The sequence below is a fragment of the Scyliorhinus torazame genome, chromosome 6 (genome assembly GCF_047496885.1).
Source record: "Scyliorhinus torazame isolate Kashiwa2021f chromosome 6, sScyTor2.1, whole genome shotgun sequence".
In the NCBI taxonomy this organism is placed as follows: Eukaryota; Metazoa; Chordata; class Chondrichthyes; order Carcharhiniformes; family Scyliorhinidae; genus Scyliorhinus; species Scyliorhinus torazame.
The window spans coordinates 236,601,176-236,622,939 of record NC_092712.1 but is presented as its reverse complement, the minus strand read 5'-3'; the positions used below and the strand labels follow the sequence as shown (position 1 = coordinate 236,622,939).

Genomic DNA, 21,764 nt, shown 5'->3' with positions numbered 1-21,764 from the left:
GGTGAATGAAGATCCAGACCTTCAGAGCACCTACGTGCTCTCATTCCACGTACTCCCCGCGTTGGAGATCTCTACTGCCTCCCAAAAATACACAAGGCCAATACATCAGGCCGTCCTATCGTATCAGACAATGGGGCCCTGTGTGAGACTGAACGAGGGCATCTTGAAACCCATCGTACAAGGAACGCCTAGCTTCTGTCGAGATACGACTGAATTCTTACTGAAACACAGCACGCATGGACCAGTGAAACCAGGAACATTCCTTGTCACAATGGACGTCTTGGCGCTCTACACCAGCATCCCCCATGATAACGGCATTGCTGCAACAGCCTCAGTACTCAACACCGACAACTGCCAATCTCCAGACACAATTCTGCAACTTATCCACTTCATTCTGGATCACAACGTCTTCACCTTCGTCAACAAGTTCTTCATCCAGACACACGGAACTGCCATGGCGACCAAATTCACACCTCAATATGCCAACATCTTCATGCAAAAGTTTGAACAAGACCTCCTCATCGCACAGGACCTTCAACCAACATTATACACCAGATACATCAATGACATTGTTTTCCTTTGGCCCAAAGGTGAAGAATCACTGGACACCCTTTGTCATCCAGTACTTCCCCGGAGTGGAGAAATGACGACATCTTCTTCACAGCCTTCAACACATCATCAATGAAGACGAAGATCTTGCCAAGGTCATCCCCACTACTTGTCTTCAATCGCGCAACCTCAATTAGATCTTTGTTTGCAGCAAACTACCCAGCCTTCAGAACAGCGACCACGACACCACACAACCCTGCCATGGCAATCTCTGCAAGACGTGCCAGATCATCACCATTACACATAAGAACACCACCCAGGTATGTGGTACACACTTGTGCAACTCGGCCAATGTTGTCTACTTCATACGCTGCAGGAAAGTATGTCCCGAAGCGTGGTACATTGGCGAGACCATGCAGACGCTGCGACAATGGATGAACAGGCATTGCGCGACAGTCGCCAGGCAGGAATGTTCCCTTCCAGTCGGGGAACACTTCAGCAGTCAAGGGCATTCAGCCGCTGATCTTCGGGTAATCATTCTCCAAGGCGGCCTTCAGGACTCGCGAAAACGCAGAATCGCTGAACAGAAACTTATAGCCATGTTCCGCACACGAGTACGGCCTCAACCGGACGTTGGATTCATGCCGCATTACATTCACCCCCTACCATCTGGCCTGGGCTTGCGAAATCCTACCAACTGCCCCGGCTTGAGACAATTCACACCTCTTTAACCTGTGATTATCCCTCTCTCCAGTTGGTCCGTCTGGACCTGTAAAGACTTAATTACCTGCAAAGACCCGCATTCAAAGTGTCGTCTTGCATCACTGACTTTGTTTCTGGAACCCACCTCTTCATGCATCTGAGGAAGGAGCTGTGCTCCGAAAGCTAGTGATCCGAAACAATCCTGTTGGACTTTAACCTGGTGTTGTAAGACTTCTTACTGTGCTCACCCCAGTCCAAAGACGGCATCTCCACATCTTAGGAACATATGAAGTAGGAGGAGATTCAACTCTTCGAGCTTCCTTCATCATTCAGCTAGATTATTGCAGATCTATCTCAGTGGCATTTTACCCACACTATCCCCATAGCCCGTGATATTTTTAATATGTCCCTCCTTCCTTAAATAGTGGGGTTACATTTGCTACCTTCCAATCTCCAGGAACCATTGCAAAATCTATAGAACTTTGCAAGATGACCACCACAGCCACCTCTTTCATCACTCTGGGATGAAGCTCACAAGGTCCAGGGATTTAACAACTTTCAGCCCGATTATGTTTTCCAGTAAGACATTTTACTAACATTAATTCAATTCAATGCCTCATTCTCGCTAGCCCCTTGTTTTTTTTCTTATTTCTGGGAGGTTTCTCATAACTTCCTCTGTGAAGACAAGACACAAAGTATTCATTGAGTTTCTCTGCCATTTCCTTATTCCCATGATAAATTCGCCTGTCTCTGTGAAGTGCCTAGTTATCTCTTTGCTAATCTTTTCCTTTTTACTTTCCTATAGAAGCTTTTACAGTCCGTTTATATGTTGACTTACTTCTTTGGCAAATTTATAAGCCACTTCCTTTGATCTAATACATTCTTTAACTTCTCCTGTTAGCCACGTTGGATCGCTTTTCCTGTTGGGCTCGTGTCTCAAAGGAATGTATATTTCTTTGAATGCTAGCCATTGCCTGCCTACCATGATACCTTTTTATAAAGTCTTCCATTCTACCACAGTCAACTTGCCTCTCATATCTTTCTAGTTTCCTGTGTTTTGGGTTCCCACTCTACATTTCCCTGAATTCTGCTGTGAGCTTTTGACTTCATTTTATTTACAGGATGCTAATCTGTTGCAAATTCTGTGATGCACCTGAATCTCAATGGACAGTAGTATTCTGAGAAAAAAAATTGTTTTTTTTAAAAAAAAACTGCCTTATGATATTTTGCCATGTTGAAAGTTGAATGCAATGCAAGTTGTTTGTAGACTGATAGTTTTGAATGAATATTGGATAGCTCAAGAAACCCATAGTTTACATTATATACTTTAATGTAGCAACTGCTTTCCATGTTCATAACTATATAGAATTTACAGTTCAGAAGGAGGCCATTCGGCCCATCGAGTCTGCACCGGCTCTTGGAACGAGCACCCTACCCAAGGTCCACACCTCCACCCATAACCCAGTAACCCCACCCAACACTAAGGGCAATTTTGGACACTAAGGGCAATTTACCATGGCCAATCCACCTAACCTGCACATCTTTGGACTGTGGGAGGAAACCGGAGCACCCGGAGGAAACCCACGCACACACGGGGAGGATGTGCAGACTCCGCACAGTGACCCAAGCCGGAATCGAACCTGGGACCCTGGAGCTGTGAAGCAATTGTGCTATCCACAATGCTACCGTGCTGCCATACTATTGTATGAACAGAACCAAAAAATTTTAGAAAAATGACTTTAAAGCATTGTATTAATCATAGAACATACAGTGCAGAAGGAGGCCATTCAGCCCATCGAATCTGCACCAACCTACTTAAGCCCTCACTTCCACCCTATCCCCGTAACCCAATAACCCCTCCTAATCTTTTTTTGGATACGAAGGGCAATTTAGCATGGCCAATCCACCTAACTTGCACGTCTTTGGACTGTGGGAGGAAACCGGAGCACCCGGGGGAAACCCACGCACACACGGGGAGAACGTGCAGACTCCGCACAGACAGTGACCCAGCAAGGAATTGAACATGGGACACTGGTGCTGTGATGCCACTGTGCTAACCACTATGCTGCCCTGAAAAGTGACCACAGATCTGCAAAGCCAAATTTAAAAGAAACAGAAAATAACAAAGGGATCAGACTTCAATTGTTAATAATAATAATAATAATAACAATCTTTGTCAGAAGTAGGCTTACATTAACACTGCAATTAAGTTACTGTGAAAAGCCGCTAGTCACCACATTCTGGCGCCTATTCGGGTACGCAGAGGGAGAATTCAGAATGGCCAAATTACCTAACAGCACATCTTTTGGGACTTGAGGGAGGAAACCGGAGCACCCGGAGGAAACCCACTCAGACACAGTAAGAAAGTGTAGGCTTCGCACCGCACAGACAGTGACCCAAGCCAGGAAGCGAACCTGGGATCCTGAAGCTGTGAAGCAACAATGCTAGCCACTATGCTACCTTAATCGGTTTCTCGCTCAGATATTTATTAGTTCAAGTCTGTTTCCATCTATTCATTTCTATTTCAATTGATCTGAACTGGGTTGAATAATCATCCTCATTAATTGGCATACAGCATATTTCGCAGCAATCTGCTGTCGCATTGAACCAACTCTAGTTCAAATCAGTTCTGTTGTTCCAGCGAATACATAAAAGATAAAAAACGGCACTTCAGCATTTGTTTTGTTTCTGGACAGTCAGTATTCTTGTGTAAAATTAGTTCTGAATGATTAAATCAAACATGCAAGCAGAAATGTGCTACATTCAAAATGAGGCTTTAATCCACCAGCCAGTCAGTCACTATAACATTACAAAGCATTCATAGCACAGAAACAAACCATTTAGCCCAATAGGTCCATGCCAGTGTTCATGCTACACGATACTTATTAGAAGAATCTTATATTTATTGCCTCTGGTTCTGGTCTCACCTGGAAGCGGGCACATGTTCTCCACATCTACCCTATTTCAAAAACTGAAAGTCCTTTTTGCTGTCACCGCTCAGGTTTTCTCTTAGAGGCGAACAAACTGTCCTGATGGGTATAATCTCAGTTCGGTTATCATTCATGGGGTATCATTACCACTCCCTTTGACCTTGCACAATCAACCTTTTGTTATGTAAGATTTCTCTGCCGTCTACCCTATCACAGGCCTTCCCTTTTGTCCTTTGCCCATTCTCTCCTTTTCACTTGCTTAAAATGTATAAAAACATCTCTATCTTTTCCCACTTCTGAAACGTTAACTGTTACTCTCACCATAGATGCTGCCAGGCCTGTTTTTCTCACCGCAGATGCTGCCAGACCCTCTGAGTATCTCCATCTCTGGAATTCATGTTTTGTGTCCCAGTTTTGGCTAAGATGGAGATCTAAAGGTCCTGGTGAAACCCAAACTTAGCATTGATGGACAGGTTGTCAATTGTCATTTCATAACACTGTTGACATCGCTTTGTTGATGTCTAGGAATAGAGTAATAAAGCAATAGCTGTAGGAGTTGGATAAGATGAGGTGAGCTATGAGTGACTCCCTTTTACATAAAAGGCATCATTCAACCAAATCTGAAGCCAGCAACCAAAGTAAAACTGAAGTCAATTGGGTTTAGGGAACTCTTCACTGACTAGTCATCATGATTGTTGGTGGTTAATTATTTTAGCTCCAGAACATTAATTCAGGGACCCTCAGGGTTCTGTTGAATCATAAATCATCGTCTCTTCATTGTAAGGTTAGTGGTTGGGCTGCTAGCTGATGATTTAACGTCCAGAACAAGTTTTGAATCCTCAGATAATAATGAAGTTTATGAACTGTCTGGATAACATCCCGAATTGGGTTATTACGTACAAAGCAGCATTCATGCCACGTACCAGGCAGTGACCATCATAAATGGTGGGAACAAAATTAATCACCTCCACATAATATTTAATATCCTACAAGTTATCACTGACCAGAAACCAGGTATTTTAGACCTGGTAATGAGACAGGATTAAAGAATGACCTCATAGAAAAGGATCCTCTCGGAAAGAATAACCATAATACAATTGAATTACACATTCAGTTTGAAGGTGAGAAACTTTGGTCTGATCAATTACACAGGTATGAAGGCAGAGTTGACCAAAATGGAATGGAAGATGGTTGAAAAACAATGGCAGACATTTAAGAAGGTATTTCAGAACTCTCAATTAAAATATATTCCATTGAGGGGGGAAAAAAAGAAAGGATGGTCTATCCGTAGCTAAGGAAATTAAGGATGGTATCAAATTCAAAGAAAAGGTGTACAATGCTACAAAGATTAGTGGTAGTCCAGAAAATTGGGAAAATTTTGGAATGGATAACAAAAAAACTAAAAGGTAGAAATTGATGGTATGAGAGAAACCTAGCAAGAAACAAAATGTTATGGACAAATGGGGAGTAATTTAAACGCACTGATTACTCCTCTCGCTACCCGTCCGCAAACTGAAAGGTGTTTTTAATTAGCGTCCCTTGTTGTATTTCCCGACCCCTCAGTTTGGCATGATTCAATTTTCTATTAGTAACCCCACAGCAAACTTGAGATTGAAGGTTTTTTTATTTGATTGCACTGGAGGGTGAGAACGTTGCCTCCTTTGCATTCATACAGTAAATGTGGGATAGAGAAAGAGTTGAATGGTGCAGAGACCACAGAAACATAAATATTGTTTCATGTGGGTCCAGCATCGAGAATCAAGTCGAATGAGATATTCCTCCATGAAGGTAGACGGGCTGAAAACCGATGGCAGTACAGTTCACTTTTCTGGTGGTTCTGGTTGGTTTCGCACAATGAGGTAGGCACACAAGAGGTGAATCAGTCTTATAGGCAAGGGTACAGAAGTTCCAGCCGAAGCTGTGTAGATGAGACCAGGACTTCAACGTGGACAGAGCCCCTTTTCCGTGAGGTTGTTTGTAGGATGACAAACAACAGACTGACTTTATACTGATATTTGTAGGCAATATAACTGGTTCCGCCAACTATAGGTCCATGCCATATGACTCCAACCTCTCCACATCATCTTTGACAAGGCTTGTGTAACCTTTCTCTAGGTCTCCAAGATGGTTAAATGTCTCAACCATTAAGAATTGAACGTAAGGATACGGAACACTTTGTCTGAACAGTCCAAAGATGTGCAGGGTAGGTGGATTGGGGATGCTAAATTGCCCCTTGGTGTTCAAAAGAGATGTGTAGGTTAGTTTAAGGGGTTATTGGGATAGGCGGGGGAATACTCTGAGGGTTGGTGCAGACTCTACGGACCAAATGGCCTCCTTCCGCACTGTAGGGATTCTACTAAGACAAGTAGGCTCTGGTTGGCCAACCTTTGTTATGAAATGCAGACAGCCTTTGTATAGCTCTCTTCGGGGACAACGAGGTGCAAGTTTCATTCATACTGCCAGATATTTCCTTTTGTTCGAGGGCGACAGACATAGATGATTCAGCCATTTTAAAAGACCTTCTCCAACATTTGAGGTTTTAGGAATAGCTAGGAGAATATATTTTTGTAAAATATATATGGTGTGAGATCTTAGTCTCCTCACAGAACAATTGACAGCAAGATCTTATATTAAAAAGCAGAGCTATATTAAAGTGAGCATGGCCCCATACAAAGTGAGGATGGAGAATTAATAATGGTAAACAATGAAATGCCAGAGACTTTGAACAAATATTTTGTATCTTTCTTCAAAATAGAAGACACAAAAAGCATCCCCGAGGGGAGGAAGTTAAAACCATCACAATTACTAGAGAAAAAATACTGAAACATAATAATAACAACAACAATAATCGCTTGTCACAAGTAGGCTTTACTGTGAAAAGCCCCGAGTCGCCACATTCCGGCGCCTGTTCGAGGAGGCCGGTACGGGAATTGAACCCGCGCTGCTGCCTTGTTCTGCATTACAAACCAGCTGTTTAGCCCACTGTGCTAAACCCGCCCCAAATAGGACTAAAGGCTGACAATTTCCTTGGACCTAGGGTCTTAGAAGTAGCTGCTGTAAAGAACTGGATGCATTAATTGTAATCTTCCAAAATCTCCAAGATTCTCGAAAGGTCCCAGTGGATTGGAAAACCACAAATGTAACCTCACTATTCACGAAGGGAGACAGAAAGCAGGAAACTATAGGCCAGTTAGAATAACATCTGTCATTAGGAAAATGCTAACATCTGTTAAGGAGATAATAGCATGACATTTAGAAAACAAGCACGGAAAATAAAAGGAACCAATAGATATAGTGTATTTGAATTTCCAAAAGATATTTGACAAGATGCCAAATAACAGTTCACTGCTGTTATATGAAGGTACAGCAAGTAAATAGAAAGGTAAATTGAATGTTGGCCTTTAATGCAAGCAGGATTGAGTATGAAAAAAGTAGGGAAGTCTTGCTACATCTGTACAGGGCATTGGTTACCTGGAGTACTGTGGAAAACTTCAGTCTCCTTATCTAAGAAGGCTCTACTTGCAATGGAAGCAGTTCAAAAGGTTCCCCAGATTTTTTCTTGAGATGAAGGGGTTGAAGGAAAGATTGAGCAGGTTAGGCCTATACTCATTGGAGTTTAGAAGAATGAGAGGTTGTCACATTGAAACATTAAGGATTTTGAGCAGATTTCACAGGATAGGTGTTGAGAGGATGTTTACTTTAATGGGGAAATCTAGAACTGGGGGCATGGTTTCAAAATAAGACATCTCCCATTTAAGACAAGAAACAAGGAAGAATTTCTCCTCAGAGAGTAATTATCGTTGAAATCCTCTTCAAAGAGAGCAGTGGAGGCCAAGTGATTGAATACATTTAATGTGGAGATAGACAACATTTTGGTTGGCAAGGGAATCAAGGGTTAAGGGGAGCAGAAAAGGCCACAATCAGATCATCTATGACAAGGTAAATGAGCTTGTTATGCACATTGAAATTGGCCAGTACGATGTTGTGGGCATCACAGAGACGTGGCTGCATGGGGATCAGGGCTGGGATCTAAATATCCATGGATATGTGTCCTATTGAAAGGACAGGCAGCTGGGCAAAGGGGACGGAGTTGCATTGTTAGTAAGGAATGAAGTTAAATCGATAGCAAGGAGCGATATAGGATCAGTAGACAGAGTCTCTGTGGGTAGAGTTGAGGGATCGCAAAGGTAAAAAGACGCCGAGTAGTAGTCAGGATGTGGGGCAGAAAGGCATGTTATAAGGTAATATTATAATAATCATTGGGGACTTCAATATACAGGTGGACTGCGAAAATCAGTTTGGTAGTGGATCCCAAGAAAAGGAATTTTATGGTTTTTTTGGAGCAGCTTGTGACAGAGCCTACTAGGGAACAAGCAATTCTGGATTTGGTGATGTGTAATGAGGCAGACTTGATTAGGGAACTTAAGGTGAAGGAACCCTTAGGGAGCAGTGACCACAATATGATAGAATTTACCCTGCATTTGAGGGGGAGAAGCTGGAATCAGATGTAACTGCAAAGACATGAGGGAGGAGCTGGCCAGAGTCGATTGGAAAATGAGCCGAGCAGGGAAGACAGTGGAACAGCAGTGGCAGGAGTTTTTGGAGGTTATTCGGGAGGCACAACAGAAATTCATCCCAAGGAGGAGGAAACAAGCTAAGGGGAGAACAAGGCATCCATGGCTGACGAGGAAAGTCAAGGACGGCATAAAAGCAAAAGAAAAAGCATCCAAAGTGGCGAGGATCAGTGGGAAGGCAGAGTATTGGGAAGATTTTGAAAGTGAGCAGAGGACAACTAAAAAAGCAATAAGGGGGAGATGAAATATGAGTGCAAGCTAGCTGGTAATATAAAGGAAGATAGGATTCACTATATAAAAGAAAAGAGGGGCAAAATAGACATTGGACCACTGGAAAATGTGGCTGAAGTAATAATAGGAAACAAAGAAATGGCAGAGGAACTGAATAGTTACTTTACATAAGTCTTCACTGATGGAAGACACCAGTGGGATGCCAGTGCTCCAGAAGAATGAGGGGGCAGAGGTGAGTGCAGCAACCATCATTAAGGAGAAGGTTCTGGGGAAACTGAAAGGTCTGAAGGTGGATAAATCTAAAAGAGATAGCCAAAGAGATTGTGGAGACATTGGTGGTGATCTTTCAGGAATCATTGGAGGCAGGAAGGGTCCTAGAGGACTGGGAAGTGGCTAATGTAGCACTCCTGTTTAAGAAGCAAGGGAAGCAGAAGAGGAGAAATTATAGGCCGGTTAGCCTGACTTCGATCATTGGTAAGATTTTAAAGTCCATTATTAAAGATGAGATCGCGGAGTACTTGGAAGTGCATGATAAGATAGGACTGAGTCAGCACGGCTTCGTCAAGGGGAGGTCATATCTGACAAATCTGTTAAAGTTCTTTGAGGAAGTAATAAGGAAGTTAGACAAAGGAGAACCAGTGGACGTGATTTATTTAGATTTTCAGAAGGCCTTTGACAAGGTGCCGCATAGGAGACTGTTAAATAAGTTAAGAGCCCATGGTGTTAAGGGTACGATCCTGGCATGGATAGAGGATTGGCTGACTGGCAGAAGGCAGATAGTGGGGATAAAGGGGTCTTTTTCAGGATGGTAGCCAGTGACTTGTGGTGTGCCTCAGGGGTCAGTGCTGGGACCACAACTTTTTACAATATACATTAATGATCTGGAAGAAGGAACTGAAGGCACTGTTGCTAAGTTTGCAGATGATACAAAGATCTGTAGAGGGACAGGTAGTATTGAGGAAGCAGGTGGGCTGCAGAAGGACTTGGACAGGCTAAGAGAGTGGGCAAAGAGTGGCAGATGGAATACAATGTGGAAAAGTGTGAGGTTATGCACTTTGGAAGGAGGAACGGAGGCGTAGACTATTTTCTAAATGGGAAGATGCTTAGGAAATCAGAAGCACAAAGGGACTTGGAAGTCCTTGTTCACGATTCTCAAGGTTAATGTGCAGGTTGAGTCGCAGTTAGGAAGTTTTGGGCCCCATATCCAAGGAAGGATGTGCTGGCCTTGGAAAGGGTCCAGAGGAGGTTCACAAGAATGATCCGTAGAATGAAGAGTTTGTCATATGAGGAATGGTTGAGGACTCTGGGTCTGTGCTCGTTGGAGTTTAGAAGGATGAGGAGGGGATCTTCTTGAAACTTACAGGATACTGCGAGGCCTGAATAGAGTGGACGTGGAGTGGATGTTTCCACTTGTGGGGAAAAACTAGAAGCAGAGGACACAATCTCAGACTAAAACGACGATCCTTTAAAACAGAGACGAGGAGGAATTTCTTCAGCCAGAGGGTGGTGAATCTGTGGAACTCTGCCGCAGAATGCTGTGGAACTCTGCCGCAGAATGCTGTGGAGGCCAAATCGCTGAGTGTCTATAAGACAGAGATAGATAGGTTCCTGATTAATAAGGGGATATGGGGTTATGGGGAAAAGGCAGGAGAATGGGGATTAGAAAAATATCAGCCATGATTGAATGGTGGAGCAGACTTGATGGGCCGAGTGGCCTAATTCTGCTCCTGTGTCTTATGGTCTTATGATTAGCGGAGCAGGTTCAACAGATTGAATTTCTCATGTAACTTCATTGCAATGTTAATGTAAGCCTACTTGTGAGACTAATAAAGATTATTATAGCCTACTATTTATAGGACTATAGTCCTATTTCTCATTATGTTACAAGCAGCAAGATGTGTGTCTTGGTCAGCATGAAGGACTGAAAGTTTAGAAATGTTGGAAGAAAATCAGGAGAAAGAGAGACATCTATAGCTGTTTTAAAAAGAAGTAATTGAATTAACAGTTAATCATCCAAGAATACTCACTCCACTCAGTCTTCGGGAGCTGCTAGACTCATTTACATTTAGGCACTGAGTGGTCAGATTATGGAAGCCACTGGAGTATGTTACAGAACAAGAGGTGGCCAGTTGGCCCATTGTGTCTGCACCGAATTTCCAAACAAACATTATGGTTTAATGCCGTTCATCTGCATGGTCCACTTGATTGCCTCAACTGAACCTGCCTCTACCCCATTCCCAAGCAGTGCATTCCAGATTCGAGCCACTCGTTATGTGGAAGAGGTTTTTCTCACATCACATTTGCTTCTTTTGCAAATCACTTTAACCTTGTGCTCTTTCATTCTTGATCCTTTTACGAATGGGAACTGTTTCTCCCCATCTATTCAGTCCAGTCCCCTCAAGATTTTGAACGTTTCTATCAAATCTCCGATTAGTATTCTCTCCAAGGAGAACAGTCGCAAGCCCTCCAATCTGTCCTCATATGTGAAGTTTCTCATCTCTGGAACCATTCTTGTAAACGTCTTCTGCACTCCCTCCAATGCATTCAGAACTTTCCTCTGGTGTGGCACCCAGGACTGTACACAATAGTCTAGCTGAGGTCTTACTAGTGTGTTGCACAATTTCAGCAAAACCTCTTTGGTACTCTATGCCCCTATCAATGTAGTCAAAAGCTACTATATGTTTGATTCACTGCTCTCTCCACTTGCCCTGCCAACGTCAATGATCTATCAACAAAGAACAAAGAAATGTACAGCACAGGAACAGGCCCTTCGGCCCTCCAAGCCCGTGCCGACCATGCTGCCCGACTAAACTACAATCTTCTACACTTCCTGGGTCCGTATCCTTCTATTCCCATCCTATTCATATATTTGTCAAGATGCCCCTTAAATGTCCCTATCGTCCCTGCTTCCACTACCTCCTCCGGTAGCGAGTTCCAGGCACCCACTACCCTCTGCGTAAAAAACTTGCCTCGTACATCTACTCTAAACCTTGCCCCTCTCACCTTAAACCTATGCCCCCTAGTAATTGACCCCTCTACCCTGGGGAAAAGCCTGACTATCCACTCTGTCTATGACCCTCATAATTTTGTATACCTCTATCAGGTCTCCCCTCAACCTCCTTCGTTCCAGTGAGAACAAACCGAGTTTATTCAATCGCTCCTCATAGCTAATGCCCTCCATACCAGGCAACATTCTGGTAATTCTCTTCTGCACCCTCTCTAAAGCCTCCACATCCTTCTGGTAGTGTGGCGACCAGAATTGAACACTATACTCCAAGTGTGGCCCTACTAAGGTTCTATACAGCTGCAACATGACTTGCCAATTCTTATACTCAATGCCCCGGCCAATGAAGGCAAGCATGCCGTATGCCTTCTTGACTACCTTCTCCACCTGTGTTGCCCCTTTCAATGACCTGTGGACCTGTACTCCTAGATCTCTTTGACTTTCAATACTCTTGAGGGTTCTATCGTTCACTGTATATTCCCTACCTGCATTAGACCTTCCAAAATGCATTACCTCACATTTGTCCGGATTAAACTCCATCTGCCATCTCTCCGCCCAAGTCTCCAGACAATCTAAATCCTGCTGTATCCTCCGACAGTCCTCATCACTATCCGCAATTCCACCAACCTTTGTGTCGTCTGCAAACTTACTAATCAGACCAGTTACATTTTCCTCCAAATCATTTATATATACTACAAAGAGCAAAGGTCCCAGCACTGATCCCTGTGGAACACCACTGGTCACAGCCCTCCAATTAGAAAAGCATCCCTCCATTGCTACTCTCTGCCTTCTATGGCCTAGCCAGTTCTGTATCCACCTTGCCAGCTCACCCCTGATCCCGTGTGACTTCACCTTTTGTACTAGTCTACCATGAGGGACCTTGTCAAAGGCCTTACTGAAGTCCATATAGACAACATCTACTGCCCTACCTGCATCAATCATCTTAGTGACCTCCTCGAAAAACTCTATCAAGTTAGTGAGACACGACCTCCCCTTCACAAAACCGTGCTGCCTCTCACTAATAAGTCCATTTGCTTCCAAATGGGAGTAGATCCTGTCTCGAAGAATTCTCTCCAGTAATTTCCCTACCACTGAAGTAAGGCTCACCAGCCTGTAGTTCCCGGGATTATCCTTGCTACCCTTCTTAAACAGAGGAACAACATTGGCTATTCTCCAGTCCTCCGGGACATCCCCTGAAGACAGTGAGGATCCAAAGATTTCTGTCAAGGCCTCAGCAATTTCCTCTCCAGCCTCCTTCAGTATTCTGGGGTAGATCCCATCAGGCCCTGGGGACTTATCTACCTTAATATTTTTTAAGACACCCAACACCTCGTCTTTTTGGATCACAATGTGACCCAGGCTATCTACACCCCCTTCTCCAGACTCAACATCTACCAATTCCTTCTCTTTGGTGAATACTGATGCAAAGTATTCATTTAGTACCTCGCCCATTTCCTCTGGCTCCACACATAGATCCCCTTGCCTATCCTTCAGTGGGCCAACTCTTCCCTGGCTACCCTCTTGCTTTTTATGTACGTGTAAAAAGCCTTGGGATTTTCCTTAACCCTATTTGCCAATGACTTTTCGTGACCCCTTCTAGCCCTCCTGACTCCTTGCTTAAGTTCCTTCCTACTTTCCTTATATTCCACGCAGGCTTCGTCTGTTCCCAGCCTTTTAGCCCTGACAAATGCCTCCTTTTTCTTTTTGACGAGGCCTACAATATCACTCGTCATCCAAGGTTCCCGAAAATTGCCGTATTTATCTTTCTTCCTCACAGGAACATGCCGGTCCTGTATTCCTTTCAACTGCCACTTGAAAGCCTCCCACATGTCAGATGTTGATTTGCCCTCAAACATCCGCCCCCAATCTATGTTCTTCAGTTCCCGCCTAATATTGTTATAATTAGCCTTCCCCCAATTTAGCACATTCATCCTCGGACCACTCTTATCCTTGTCCACCAGTAGTTTAAAACTTACTGAATTGTGGTCACTGTTACTGAAATGCTCCCCTACTGAAACATCTACCACCTGGCCGGGCTCATTCCCCAATACCAGGTCCAGTACCGCCCCTTCCCTAGTTGGATAGTTCCCTTCCATAGTTCCCTATGTACATATAAACCCAGGTCCCTCTGCTCCTGCATGTCTGAATTTTACCTTTTTCTTTTTAAATATTGTCTCACTGTGTTATAGAATTTACAGTGCAGAAGGAGGCCATTCGGCCCATCGAATCTGTACCGGTTCTTCGAAAGAGCACCCTACCCAAGGTCAACACCTCCACCCTATCCCTATAACCCAGTAACCCCACCCAACACGAAGGGCAATTTGGGACACTAAGGGCAATTTATTATGGTCAATCCACCTAACCTGCACATCTTTGGACTGTGGGAGGAAACCGGAGCACCCGGAGGAAACCGGAGCACCCGGAGGAAACCCACGCACACACGAGGAGGATGTGCAGACTCCGCACAGACAGTGACCCAAGCCGGAATCGAACCTGGGACCCTGGAGCTGTGAAGCAATTGTGCTATCCACAATGCTACCGTGCTGCCCTCCGTGTTCTTCCTACCAAAATGCATGGCGTCGCACTCTTCCACATTGAACTTCATCTGCCACCTATTTGCTCACTTCACCAACTATCAACAGGCACAAAACATGCTCCCTGCAATTCTGTGACTCATTTCCTGTTTTACAAATAAACTACATGCTTGGAGAATGGTTAGTCTTAAAACGGAGTAGAACAGGATAGAGAAGTTACAGTCTTCATATTATGCAAATTAGGAAGCTGACTAATAAACGTCAGAGTTGATGTCTGAACAACTCAAATTGTAATCTTATAAAGCAGCTTAGAAGCATCATAAGACACGACTATAACACTTAACCCCGTTTACATCACTATTTGAACCTCAGGATGAGCGTACTGATTTTAAGCATTCTAGGAAGTAGATTTAAATTGCTTTCAATTCCCAATAGCTGAATAATAAAGCAGCATTATGATGACATACCCGTGCAGAAAAGAAAATTGATAGAAACAGTATAAAATTTAGTCAGCAACACAAACAACATTAGCAACACTAATATTTATTAGATTTCAGTTGTCTTCAGGCATTTTAATTTCAGAATATATTTACTAAAGCAAAACATAGTACATGTACATGCCTGACTGTAAAAACACCAATGTTAAAGCAGTCATAGGAATAGTTTCATAAATAGCACTGGTTGAAATAACTATGAACTGAAGAATTATGACAAAATAGCTGTATTAGAAGAGTTCATTAAAAAAAAAATCAATACGCAATCCACAAGTTTGCTAAATTTGTCAATACTGAGGAGACTGGATTTGCTTATCCCAAAATCACATAATAGAATAGTGCAAAAATGTTAAATTATTGCTAAAAAGTGCTGGGTAGAAAATCTTAACCAAGTGACTTTTTTTGGAAACAACTACAGGGCAATAGTTTCATAAAATTTGCAGCAGCACTTCAGAAATAATCTCTGGTTTTCCAATTCTATCATATTTCAATATCTGCAATCAATGAATATGAAACAGATTGCAACATGTCATAATAATAAATGATAAGTACAGATCAAATACAGCAGTTTCAGTCTTGTGCTAAAAGGCACATGGGCCAATTCCTAGATTTTTCATCTACTAAATCATGTTCAGTAAATAATTACTTACTTCCCCATATAGGAATGTCTTTGCTTTCTGCCTTCATTACAATGGAAGCCATGGTCATGGTAACTGGAATTGCATCAAAGTATGAAGAATGTGGTGCTAATGTCATTATAGGTGCTTCTGTGGGTAAAGCACGCCGCCCCTTTACACTCATCCAATGAAAGCCACCGGCAAACCACATAGCTCTCATTATCACTTTCAGCAAAAAATCCAGTGTCCTACAAAACAAAATATAAATATGTCAAAGACTACAGTTTCCAAGTGAATGATGCACTTAGAATCTCACAGCTGAGAAATAATGGAACTTGTACAATTTTCCATAGTCAGTTCCCCCCTCCTCCCAACTTGAGTCAAAGCTGTTTACTTTCCCTGCTAAAGGAACAAGTTAACAGTTACTCCTAGATTCACTTAACATATCGATTAAAAGGTGGGAGTTGTTTAACTAATTCTTCAATTTGCTAGAATCAAAGAAGTTAATACTGGGCTTTCTCCTTGAGCTGCCTCAGTCACCCCACAATAGAGGGTAGGGAATTCTTAGTGTTCTACTTTGTTGTGGCTTTCCATGTCACTTCAGAGTCATCAAGAGCATTTAGGCCAGGAGAACATGAGTGAATCAATGAATTTTATGACAATATAGCAAAATGATATTTTTTCTCAAACATACCTAAAAATTGGCCTTTGACCTCCTAAAAGAACATGGGCAGCAGATGGATGGAACACCATGCTCCTCACAAGTCTCTCACTATCCTGAGTTGGAAATATATCATTGGTCCTTCATTGCCACAGTCAAAATTCTGGAATTTGTTTCCCAACAGCACCGTGGGTGCAGCTATACAAGGACTGCAGCAGTTCAGATGGCTTACCACCACCTTTTCCAAGGACAATTAGAGATGGAGCATAAATGCACACATCTCATAAAACAATTTTACAAACTACCAGACTTATTGAACTCAGATTCAAAATTTAGGCATGGTGGAATTTCAACTCAATACTTGCTGCGCTAGTACCATATACATTGCCCAATCATCTGCCCACAATGGGAATTTTAGATCCATTACTAGACAAAAAGAATGGCACTTATGACTTTGAAAAGCAAAATATAAAACTTTGTGAAATTATTCAGAGTGAGAGCCTCCAAGGGAACAGAAGATGCTAACATTAAATGCAGAAAATGCAAAAACATACCAAATAGTTGTTTCAAATAAAAGCTACTGTCAAAAGGAGGAAGAAAAAAATTAACTAATTCCACAGTTCATAACTGAATTTACATACATGCCACTGGGTCAACAAGTGAGAATGACAGTGATTTACAATCATAAACATTATAACTTTTAAGAATAGATGAAACAAACAATTATTGTCAATGCTATTCAAATGTCACAAATACTTTTATTATCGTAATATTCATCCTTAATAAACAAAAAGCATATGCAAAAGTTTATTTGTATACAAACTCATCAATTCAGTTGCCCTAAAGTGCACCCTTTGTTCTCCCGGGCTTGCTTTTTAAAAAAGGTTATTCCTACACAATCTATCTTATTGGAAATAAACTGACCAGAAGAATGTTAAGCTCTATTCCTCTTCTTTCTTACTCTGACTGGCTCAAAGTGGAAACTCTATGTTGGAAAATTGGATTATAAAATTAAATAAAAGTTGAGCTTTGGGACCAGATTCCGGGACAATGCGGAATAAAATGGTTTCATCTGAAATTGATGCAACTTAATTTGTCAAAACAGCAGGAGACTTTCAATAGGTGATTACATATTTCTACTACCCCCAAGAAACAAAGGGTGCAATTTACCCAAATGAGAACAAGGTCCCACACGAGTGCATTTAGCCGCGTGTTTCCTGGCATTCGCAGCACCGTGAAACACATGGTTATAAACGCCACTCACATTAAATAAGGGGTCTCAGCGGGGGAATGCACAGCCGAGGCTGCACATAGCCCCGTGTTTTCTACACTGAAAAACTCAATATAGCGAGAGAGATGTCTCGATTCCGGAGGACCCACATGACCCCCGGCCCCCCTAAACTCCAACAAACTATGGGGAGGGGTCTACCTCCCTCCCCAAACACCCACCCAGGGCACCCAGCCCGATCGCCAGCACACAGAAAATGCCAGCTTGGCTCCTTGGCAGTGCCAACCTGGCACACTGGCAGTGCCCCCTGGGCACATTGGCAGTGCCAGGCTGGGACCCAGGTGGCACCAGCAGTGCCAGGGTACCACCCTGCTCAGAGGGCCTGCACCTGGCGTCCTCCGATCCTCTGGGAGATCTCCACGAGTACAATTTCCATCCCCTCTCCCCCCATTTCTGGAGACCACTACTGAACAGTGCTCACCCGAGGTTTCTGAGGTGAAGGGGATTGATCCCAACGCCTCGAGTACCTCAGGAATCTGCGCATTAAAGTGAGACTAGCGGTCTCGCCTTAATATGCATATTTGGCTAAAAGTGATCCCATTCACAAATGGACAGTATTTACATCGCAACATCTCGCGAGATCGCGTTAAATCCCATGAGGCGTTGCAAGCTGGGTAGATCCCGGGAGGGGTTCTCCCAGTTTCTATTGGCCACGCTGCACCACGGTGAGCTGATTTTTGGGTGCAGCGTAGCCATTCGATCGCATCCAAAGTAATGCCTTATAGGGTAGACAAAGGCAGTTCCGGGAACTATGCAAGGCAATTAGCCCCTAGAAAAATTTAAGTCAATGAGAATCAGGGGAAAACATTCGACTGCTTGGAGTCATACCTAATGTAAAGGAAGCTGATGACTTTTTTAAAAAAAAACAAGGGGTCACCGCTACAGGATTTTCTCAGGATCCTGTCCTAAGCCTAACCATCTTCGAATGCTTCATCAATGACTTTTCTCCAATCTAAAGGTTGCAAGTGCCATTTTTGAGGTCAATTACAATATGTTCAGCACCATTCCAGACTACTCAGATACTGTAGCAGTTCATGAGAAGTAATACCCGCGTCACACAAGTGTCAGACATTAACCATCTCCAATAAGAGAGAAACTAATCATGTCTCAATGATGGCATTGCCATCACTGAATCCCCCACTAACATCCTTGGGATACCACTGACCAGAGGTTGGACCAGCCATATAAATACTGTGGTTATAAGAGCAGGTCAGAGACTAGGAACTCTGCAGTGTGCAACTCACCTCATGATTCCCCAAACCCTGTCCAGCATCTATAAGATACAAGACAGGAATGTGATGGAATACTCTCCACTTGCCTGGATGAGTGCAGTTCCAACATTCAAGAAGCTCAACACCATGCAGCCCACCTGACTGGCACCCCACCCACCACCTTCAACATTCACTCCCTGCACCACCAAAGCACAGGGGCAGCAGTGTGTACCATCTACAAATGCACTACAGGGACACACCAAGGCTTGGAGTTGCTTTATTGGTTACAGATTACATCAAGACTGTATTAAGAAATTATATTGTCACCAAGGGCCAAAATGCAGAATCGACATGGGTGGAAATAAAAAACAAGGGGAAAATCTCCTTGGTAGGAATAATTTACAGGCCCCCGAGCAATACTTCCAAAGTGGGGCATAGTATAAGCCAATAAATAATGAGGGCTTGTGAGAAGGGCACAATGGTAATCATTGGTGATTTTAACATGCATATTGACTGGATTAATTAAATTGGCAAAGGTAGCCTCGAGGGAGATTTCATAAGAGGGCATGAGGGATTGTTTCTTAGAGCAATTATGTTATAGAACATAGAAAATACAGCACAGAACAGGCCCTTCGGCCCACGATGTTGTGCCGAACCTTTGTCCGAGATTAAGAACAAATTAATCTACACCCCATCATTCTACCGTAATCCATGTACCTATCCAATAGCTGCTTGAAGGTCCCTAATGTTTCCGACTCAACTACTTCCACAGGCAGTGCATTCCGTGCCCCCACTACTCTCTGGGTAAAGAACCTACCTCTGACATCCCCCCTATATCTTCCACCATTCACCTTAAATTTATGTCCCCTTGTTATGGTTTGTTATACCCGGGGAAAAAGTCTCCGACTGTCTACTCTATCTATTCCCCTGATCATCTTATAAACCTCTATCAAGTCTCCCCTCATCCTTCTCCGTACTAATGAGAAAAGGCCTAGCACCCTCAACCTTTCCTCGTAAGACCTACTCTCCATTCCAGGCAACATCCTGGTCCCTTTTGCACCTTTTCCAAAGCTTCCACATCTTTCCTTGAATGAGGCGACCAGAACTGCACACAGTACTCCAAATGTGGCCTTACCAAGGTTTTGTACATCTGCATCATCACCTCACGGCTCTTAAATTCAATCCCTCTGCTAATGAACGCTAGCACACCATAGGCCTTCTTCACAGCTCTATCCACTTGAGTGGCAACTTTCAAAGATCTATGAACATAGACCCCAAGATCTCTCTGCTCCTCCACATTGCCAAGAACCCTACCGTTAACCCTGCATTCCGCATTCATATTTGTCCTTCCAAAATGGACAACCTCACACTTTTCAGGGTTAAACTCCATCTGCCACTTCTCAGCCCAGCTCTGCATCCTCTGTCTCTTTGCAGTCGGCAACAGCCCTCCTCACTATCCACAACTCCACCAATCTTCGTGTCATTTGCAAATTTACTGACCCACCCTTCAACTCCCTCATCCAAGTCATTAATGAAAATCACAAACAGCAGAGGATCCATAACTGATCCCTGCGGTATGCCACTGGTAACTGGGCTCCAGGCTGAATATTTGCCATCCACCACCACTCTCTGACCTCTATGGGTTAGCCAGTTCGTTATCCAACTGGCCAAATTTCCCACTATCCCATGCCTCCTTACTTTCTGCATAAGCCTATCATGGGGAACCTTATCAAATGCCTTACTAAAATCCATGTACACTACATCCACTGCTTTACCTTCATCCACGTGCTTGGTCACCTCCTCAAAGAATTCAATAAGACTAGAGGCAAGACTCACCCCTCACAAATCCGTGCCGACTATCCCTAATCAAGCAGTGTCTTTCCAGATGCTCAGAAGTCCTATCCCTCAGTACCCTTTGGCCTATAATTCCCAGGGTTATCCCTATTCTCTTTTTTGAACAGGGGCACGACATTCGTCACTCTCCAATCCCCTGGGTACCACCCCTGTTGACAGTGAGGACGAAAAGATCATTGCCAACGGCTCTGCAATTTCATCATTTGCTTCCCATAGAATCCTTGGATATATTCTGTCAGGCCCGGGGGACTTGTCTATCCTCAAGTTTTTCAAAATGCCCAACACATATGGTTAAATGGGTCCTTCTCTGGCTGGCGAACTGTAACCAGTGGGGTGCCGCAGGGTTCAGTCCTCGGACCTCAACTGTTTACAATCTATATAAATGATCTGCAAGCAGGGACAGAGTAACATAGCAACATTTGCGGATGATACTAAAATAGGTGGGAAAGCAGGCAGTGAAGATATACAGATTTTACAGACAGATATAGATAAACTCTGGGATTGGGCCAAAATTTGGCAGATGGAGTTTAATGTGGATAAGCATGAGGTTATCCATTTTGGCCGAAAAAATACGCAGGCAAATTATCTAAATGGAAAGCAGATTCAAAATGTTTCTGGGCAGAGGGATCTGGGTGTCTTTGTTCACGAATCGCAGAAAGTCTATATGCAGGTACAAAATATAATAAGAAAGGCAAATGGAATGGTAGTGTTTGTGGCAAAAAAAGACTGGAGCATAAGAGAGAAGTATTGTTGCAATTGTATAGGGCGTTGGTGAGACCACATCTGGCGTATTGTGCCCAGTTTTGGTCTCCTTATTTGAGGAAGGGTGTGGAGGCATTGGAGGCAGTTCAGAGGAGGTTCACCAGATTGATTCCAGGGTGAAGGGGTTGACGTACAAGGAAAGATTAAGCAGTTTGGGATTATACTCGCTGGAGTTTAGAAGGATTAGAGGGGATCTGATTGAGGTATATAAAATACTAAAAGGGATTGATAACATAAATGTAGACCAAATGTTCCGCCTTGTGGGGTAATCTAGAAGAGGTCACAGGTATAGGGTGGCAGGCGGTAGATTTAAATCTGAGATGAGGAGGCACTACTTCTCAGAGGGTGGTGAA

General features: G+C 43.3%; 1 protein-coding gene across 4 annotated transcripts in view; it reads right to left on the bottom strand.

Moving 5' to 3' along the window:
• LOC140425341 (lysophosphatidylcholine acyltransferase 1-like) overlaps nt 1–21,764 on the bottom strand; it is a 260,484-nt gene that overhangs the window by 135,442 nt on the left and 103,278 nt on the right. For all 4 annotated transcript variants that reach the window (XM_072509500.1, XM_072509502.1, XM_072509503.1 and 1 more), the window contains exon 3: nt 15,669–15,883. In XM_072509500.1, coding sequence (XP_072365601.1) covers nt 15,669–15,883 — 215 coding nt within the window. The remainder of the gene's footprint in view (nt 1–15,668; nt 15,884–21,764) is intronic.